The sequence below is a fragment of the Mesitornis unicolor genome, unplaced genomic scaffold (genome assembly GCF_000695765.1).
Source record: "Mesitornis unicolor isolate BGI_N332 unplaced genomic scaffold, ASM69576v1 scaffold16507, whole genome shotgun sequence".
In the NCBI taxonomy this organism is placed as follows: Eukaryota; Metazoa; Chordata; class Aves; order Mesitornithiformes; family Mesitornithidae; genus Mesitornis; species Mesitornis unicolor.
In genome coordinates, this window is record NW_010195920.1 from 25,192 (window position 1) to 32,883 (window position 7,692).

Consider the following 7,692-nt stretch of genomic DNA (forward strand, 5'->3'; position numbering starts at 1 on the left):
AACTCAGCACATTAAACAGGTCAGAGCTATGGCTATGTGACACACCAAACCCATGACATCTTCCAGTTTCAGATCAACAGTGCCTTGGGGTGTTCACTTTGCCTCAGCACTCTAGTCCAGTGCATTCTGGGAGTTAAAACTTCTGTTTGGAAGAGGCCATAATATGAAATACTAGAAATACTGACCATGACTAAAGGGATGCTGAAGTCAATAAAACTCGGTAAAACAGTCCTCATGTGCAGAATGGCACTTTTGAATGACCTCATGCAACGCAGCAAAGTGCATGGATGGGTGGAATGATGGGCTGAGCGAAGGAAAGATGCATCCACAGTGAGACTTGAGGCAGATGAATTAGTCAAAAGGCATCTTATGTGGTAATTTTAATACTTAAAAAGGTAATAACGTTAAAAGCCCTCTGCTTAACATTTTAAATAAGAGCTCTCATTTCTGTAAATTTTTATCAGTATCTCTAGAGTAAACCCTTTACTATATTGAGTTGAATGAAACACAAGTCAGCTGCATCGCTCTTCTGGGAGATGCTTGAGGGACTGTAGTCAAATTTCTGCTTCAGAGCTTACAGATCTTCAGATGAGGATGTTACTGCTTCAGACTCTGTACTTTGCTTTGCCATGATCATTGATAACACATATGTGCTGCAAAAAAAAGGTAGCACTGATTGCGACAGCATAGTTGATTACATTATTAATTATTAATGAATTGTTCAGAAATACTTTTGCTTGACCAATCTAATGATCTTGTAATTTCCCCTTCCCCTCCCAGCTTTGACGTCCACCCCTGGGAGTACCACAGGAAGCAAAGGTGAGGCTTGCACCTTTTATCCATCATTATTTCACTGAGAAAAGGGGCAGGCAACACGGCCTAAACTGTACCTGGGTTTCACTTTTTACTGCTGTCTCTGCATGTACTGAGAATGGTGACCTGTGAAATTCCAGGTTCACCAGAGATGGAAGTGCAGCAGAGGTGTGACTTCTGCTCTTAGGGGAAGAGATGGGAAGGGACCGGTCATGGTGCTGAGCAGTGACTCTTTGGATCAGTTGAGGTTTTGTACAGAGTTCTACACTCACTGAAAGGATCCCAACCATGACATAAAGGCCCCAGGGAGGAGGCAAATTATAGGGTATTTAAGACACCCTGTAAAAGTAAAACAGTGATTTTTAAAAAACTACTTCTTAAAAGAAACTTACGTTTAGATCTCTGAAGTGCTCGTTGTAGTCTAAGGCATAACCTACCACAAATAAATCTGGAATTTCAAATCCATAATCTGCATTGAGACAAATAACAAACACCATCAGTACATCAGTGGCAATTATACAGCCCTTAAATCCATGTGTTGGTTCTCTGACAAGCAAGCTATTGATACACGTAGTCACCTGGGGTTATGTTACTTTTGACTCTGAGACACCAAGGCGAGCAGTAGCCCTATAACCAGTTCCCGCTCATAGACTCTTTGTGACAGGGATGTGAATACTCAGTGGAGAGTAGGAGGTTGTGTGCAATTGTCAGTGGCACAACAGATACATTGTGGAAGGAAGCCAAAATCAGAGCTGAAAAATTCTGCCTACATTTGGAAGTTCCATTGGTGTACGCGTGTGACGACAACCGTCCTGTATCACACTAACACTGAAAAAAATGTACAATTTTAATTCAGGAGTAACTTTCAGAGCTTTATGTATTTTCTTCTGAGAATAACAAAAAATATTGTCCATATTATGCTACCAAAACATGTCAAATGCTTCTTAAATTAAAGCCCCAACCTTATGAAGACTCATGCACATGCTTAACAAAGCAAAAGCATGCAGTGCAGCTGAATCATACAACTCACACAGGTGAAGCTAAGCATAGGCATGTATCTTTTTGGGACTGAAGGTCTGTGCAGTACCAGCACTATATAAAACAAGTTAGACTCTTCCCAAATTGTTCACTAAGTAACTAGAGAAAAACACAACCTTATGGACACAAGAATAGGTCAGCATAAAAAATTTTACAGGTATTCAAGTAAGCAGTTTATTCAGTTGTCAAAAACTGTAGGTACTAGATGCTTTGGAATCATAAATTTGTGTGAGGAAACGACACAGCACTGTCAGTGATTTACAAGAGAGATCTCTGATGTTTTATAAAATTCATCATAGCATAAATATACAAGGATAAAACCCATTTCATTTTACATGTTACCACATACAAATAATAAGCTAGCATCATTAAGTAATTTTATTGTATTTTGTATATGTTTTACATTAGTGAATCCAGTCAAATATACACTTTAATTTACTGGATTAAATTTTAAATGTTAAAAATACCTCACATAAAAAGTTGTACAACAAAATGTTTAGGTCACAGTTCAGATGATTGGGCTAAAACCACAGGGCCATGCCCAACTTTGAGTAACTTTCGCTTCGTAACGTTTCCCTCTCTCTCACATCCCAAATCAAGACCCTTCATGCTGCCTCCTGGTACTCACCTGCCTACTCTCCTTCCACCCTCCTCTCCTCCCCAGCTCAGCTGACCAGAGCCTTCTTCAGTAGCAAATACTGGCCAATCTCTTCTAGATGGATCTATTCAGTATTTAGCCACACCTGTTATTACATCATTTACTCTAGTAAGTCTAAAATGACAATAGCTTGGTATAGCTCCATTTACGGCTTCATCATAGCACAGCACAAGTACCAGTAATTCAGAGCGAAGTGGTGCTGGTATGACACTAACAGAGCAGCAGGAGGAAGTTTAAAAAGTCCAATTTCTCATTTGCTTTTTTTGGGGGTGAGATTTATTTATAATACCAATGTTCACCCTTTAAACTATACTACTTTAAAAAAAACAGTAAAAAGTGTTATTCTGTTATAAAAATGTAAAACTTTTGAATAACTAGGTCACAATAAAACACCTTTTGTGTTGAGACGGAATCCTGCTGCTCCTCCAAAGAGATGCAATGAGGAAGGAAAAGGAAGAAATGGACTTTCTCTTCTATATAGTTTGTCAGAGACAGAAGATGAAACACCTTTCATGGATAAAATAAAATGCTTTCATAACTTCCCTATAAAGTTACCACTTTGCAGAAAACATCAGACTGTAAGGAGGCTTGGCTTTCCAAACCACAATTATACAAATCCTTCCACTGCATCCCATAGTCCCACCGACAACATTTCTAGCAGCCCAGAGAATGATATGAAAAGCAAGTAGTAGAATAGTGGTAACCTCTTGTACAGATTTTCACAACACTTACAATCAGGTCTGTACCCATCAGGCCGAGATGTTCTTTTCACCAACAAACTGTAATTAAAAACAAAATGAACCCCATGTAAATTTAGATAGTTACCTGAGTAACATGCATAAAAACTACTCCCCTTATCAAAAAACTTCCGAGTTATGTGAATCACAGTTCTTGTTCTGCTTCTCCCCCTGACAGCACCATGATGGTGGGGAAGAGATGGGTGTGCTCCCCTTCATAGTCCATCAGTGCCTGCCTTGAAGTGGCTGAAGGCCATTGCCACTGCAGAAGGAGCACTTCCTCTCCTGTCCTCCACCCTCCTCTCAGTGACTCGAGCAGCGCCTCTGCAGAACTTCCCATGCCACACCACAGCATCGAGTTAAAGCAGGATCTCGGAATAGGAACCTCCACTGGAAAATGTGCTGGGTTAGACTAATTAATTACTAATTAATTTACTCACCTTGCCACTTTAATCATTTTTGGCTGGTATTTTTCTATATTATTAAGCAGAACCTTCATAGTCCTTCCAGTTCCAACAATATCCTTACAAAACATGAAAAACAGAGTAAGTAAAAAACAAAGGAAAGCTGAAAAGAGGAAATCCGCACAATGATTGAGCAGTTCCACCTTCCTATTTTGTGGAAATGATGTATTCTTCCCATTGTATTGTGAGCCACATCCAAAAAATGTTATAACTGAGCTTACACTTTTTGAAGCAAGCACTTTCTACTCATAAAATCATCAGTTAAAGGACTGTCCACTTCCTCTTGAAAACAGCTATGCTTCTAGTGCTTGGGATGCAACACGGGACTGGAGATGACTTTACAGGGCATTGCAAAGATGCGGAGATCACTTTTTGTATTATGCTCAAGACTACAGTAAGTCAACATCTCTCCATGTCAAGGCTAAATCTGCCTTTTTTGTTGTTTTCTTAGTCTGGTACAAATGAGTATTCTCCTGAGCTGCTACACTCAACCTGATCTGAATGAGATCAGTGGATACCTGGCTACAAAACTGACCATGGCATGGAGAGCAGCAGTTCATCCTGAACTCTGTGGGTGTGAAGTTTTCATTAGCAACATCTCGTCTCTGCTCTCCAGATAGCTGTTAGCATAAACAGAATTTGCCAGAGATGTTTTTTGGTGTCTGTTACAGCAGTTAGCATTAGCAAATCATAGAATCATTGAGGTTGGAAAAGATGTCTAAGATCATCACGTACAACCGTCAACCCAACACCCCCACACCACTAAACCATGTCCCAGAGTGCCACATCTATGTGTTTTTGAACACTTCCAGGGATGATGACTCTCCCACTTCTCTGCGCAGCCTGTTCCAGTGTTTGACCACTCTTTCAGTAAAGATTTTTTTCCTAATATCCAACCTAAACCTCCCCTGGCACAACTTGAGTCCATTTCCTCCATCCTATTGCTTGTTACTTGGGAGAAGAGACCAATACCCACCTCACTACGGCCTCCTTTCAGCATAGACAGCAATAAGGTCTCCCCTCAGCCTCCTCCAGACTAACAATCCCAGTTCCCTCAGCCGTTCCCCATAAGGCTTGTTCAACCAGCACCCCCTCATCCCTCTCTGCTGGGCAGCTCTCCAGCCACTCTTCCCCAAACCTGTAGCGCTGCATGGGGTTGTTGTGACCCAACTGCAGGACCTGACACTTGGCCTTGATGAACTTCATACAATTGGCCTCAACCCATCGATCCAGCCTGTCCAGGTCCTTCTGCAGAGCATTCCTACCCTCAGGCAGATCAACACTCCCACACAGTTTGGTGTTGTCTGCAAACTTACTGAGGGAGCACTTGATCCCAAACTCCAAAACTGAGCAGTGGAGCACACCGCTTGTGACCAGCTGCCAACTGGATTTAGTTCCGTTCACCACAAGTCTCTGTGCTCAGCTATCCAGCCAGTTTTTTACCCAGTGAAGAATACACCTGTCTAAGCCACAAGCCACCAGTTTCTCCAGGAGAATGCTGTGGGAGACAGTGTCAAAGACTTTACTAAATATGGAGCTCCTAGGAGCTATGCAGGCAACCAGACATCTCTGTGGTTGATAACTTTTTTCCCCTCCTTTGCTAAGAAGAGACATTCCAGTATTTCCTTCCTTACACTGTCCAGCTTACTTCCCACACAAGCAGCCTGGGTCTGAAATACCAGTCAGATCCTGACACGCTCTGTAACCGTCCTAGTTGGTTTTCCAATATTTTAAAAGAGAATCACCTAGACTAATGAAGAGTGGATTTGCAGCACCAGTGAGACGATGCATTCTTTTCTTCCACAACTGAACAGTGTTGATTTACATCAGCAACACATCTGCGATGGGCCGTCCCCAGGGGACACTACAGGATGCAATGCTGATGAGCAGGAGTCACGGGGGCTTGAGAGAATGACTGACTTTCTCAACCAGCATGTGAACAACCCTGACACTGTAAGGCATGTGCAGGGCTATGCTATTATTTCAAAGTCATGCAACTGAGAAGTGCAGGGCATCACTGCAGTTGATTCATTGCCCTCCAAGGAACAGAACAACTTGCAGAACAGGAGCTGAGGAAGCCAGAGAAAGAGCAAATCAAATGATGCAGAAACAAAGGCTTCCGGGTATCACAAGGCAGAGTGCAAATTAGAGCAGCAGCAATGTAGCTTGATCTGTTAGGCAGTTGCAAAAAGATTGAGAGGTCATTAAGCAAATCAACCCCTCTCCCTCTTCACCACCTCCCAGCTAAACAAGAGTAAACACAGATGGGTTTTAGAAACCAAACACAATCACAGCTAGACTTCATCAAAGTACAATATGACATAAGCACCCAACTTACCTCCACGATCAGAACATTCTGAAAGAATCAAAAAGAAATACAATTACACAATATTCACAAAATAAAAACCACAAATGTTTGAAAAAGTGAAATGAAGATAGATAGGTCCATGTACATATGTACAACACGGTAGGACATGAGTTTCTCATTTCATTTTTGTGACCTGAAAAAGAGCCAGCCATAAAAGCAAGCCCTGCAGTCAAGGGCTATGACTTCATTCAGCTCTGCTAGATTATCCTCTTTCTGAAAGAATGGATGTAGCTTTGGAAAGTAAAATTAGACAGAAGAAATCCAAATGGGATGAGCTTCACTTCATTCCAGAGCATCTGGCCGTGTACTACAGTGTACACTGTAGTTCACTAAAATGCCATTTCCAATGTTAACATGAGACTATGGCAATATTATTCATACTCTGAAATAAATGCTTTTGCTCCCCTTTCCCCTGCCCCTCAGAAACCTCATAGTAAAGGATTACAGGCCAAGTTCATAGAATCATAGAACGGTTTGGGTTTGAAGAGACTTTAAAATTCCACACCCCTGCCACGGACAAGGACACCTTCCACTAGACCAGGTTGCTCAAATCCCCATCCAAGTTGTACCACCTATCTTTTCTTCACCTACTGTGAAGCTCCCTCTTTCTCTTCAAGTACTGCTGCTGAAATCAGTAGTATTACTTGAAGAGGAATGCTCCAGTTAAGAATAATGATGTCAAGCCTTAGGACAGCATGATCACACAGGCTGACCTTCTCTCTAAAATGGTCCATCACTGTGCCAGGAATCAATATCTAAGGTAACTTCTGTTCTTCTACTAAAGCAATAATAAGATATAATGTTCTTTTTAAAATAAATAAAAATCTATTTATTAGTGGTCATTATAACATACATGTTCAAAAGGATGGACTCTTATAATCTTGCGTTAAGATCTACTTTCTGAGGTGACACCTGCAACACCAAGATGGAAGTTATTTCACAAATACCTCTGTCTGTCTGTCTGTCTATGTATGTACACATCTTACATGCATGTGCACATTGTATGTCCCACAAAACCTTGAGACAGATAGTTTCATATCCATCCAGTATTCACCAGACTACCTTACATTCCACTTCCTTTCTATCAGGCTTGTTGGCTTTGCTCTGTACATAATGTGGAGACTGTCTGACTTCCTTTTCCATCACGAATCCCAAGACTGAGTTCTGAGAAAGACTCAAACACCATGGAGAAGGATTGTGTGAAGGGAGTGTGCTCATAAACAGTACATCCTTGACAATTTCGTTAACTGGTATGAAAACATTTTTTTTAATCTTGAAACAGAAATTATTAATATAGATGACCCATATTTGTATTTATACTGCAGTTCCTCCTAACAATCACAGTGCTTGGTAGGGAGACATAGCATGCTTCATGCATCAACCACTGCAGAAACAAGTTACTACACACTGGAAGCTTCTGAAATGGCAAAACACTTGGTAAAGGTGTGGAGGGAACTCCTGGTAGTAGTTCAGCAGATGTCAGCAGTGGAGATATCACTCAAGAAAGCCACTAATTTAGACTGAGCTTCAATGGAATGTGTATTAATCTTAGAGGGTGGCTCCTTTTTGGTGTTTTCATAACAGGTTTCACTGGTGGTTACCCTGCTTGGCATT

At 41.3% G+C, this 7,692-nt stretch overlaps 1 protein-coding gene across 1 annotated transcript in view; it reads right to left on the minus strand.

Annotated features, from left to right (window-relative positions):
* Nucleotides 1–287: 287 nt before the first annotated feature.
* Nucleotides 288–7,692, minus strand: part of LOC104543630 (phosphoribosyltransferase domain-containing protein 1-like) — a 21,093-nt gene continuing 13,688 nt past the window's right edge. Inside the window, exons 2-6 of the mRNA XM_010188288.1 lie at nucleotides 6,049–6,066; nucleotides 3,687–3,769; nucleotides 3,242–3,288; nucleotides 1,206–1,282; nucleotides 288–653 (exon numbers count right to left, since the gene is read on the minus strand). Coding sequence (XP_010186590.1) covers nucleotides 606–653; nucleotides 1,206–1,282; nucleotides 3,242–3,288; nucleotides 3,687–3,769; nucleotides 6,049–6,066 — 273 coding nt within the window. The 3' untranslated portion in view covers nucleotides 288–605. The remainder of the gene's footprint in view (nucleotides 654–1,205; nucleotides 1,283–3,241; nucleotides 3,289–3,686; nucleotides 3,770–6,048; nucleotides 6,067–7,692) is intronic.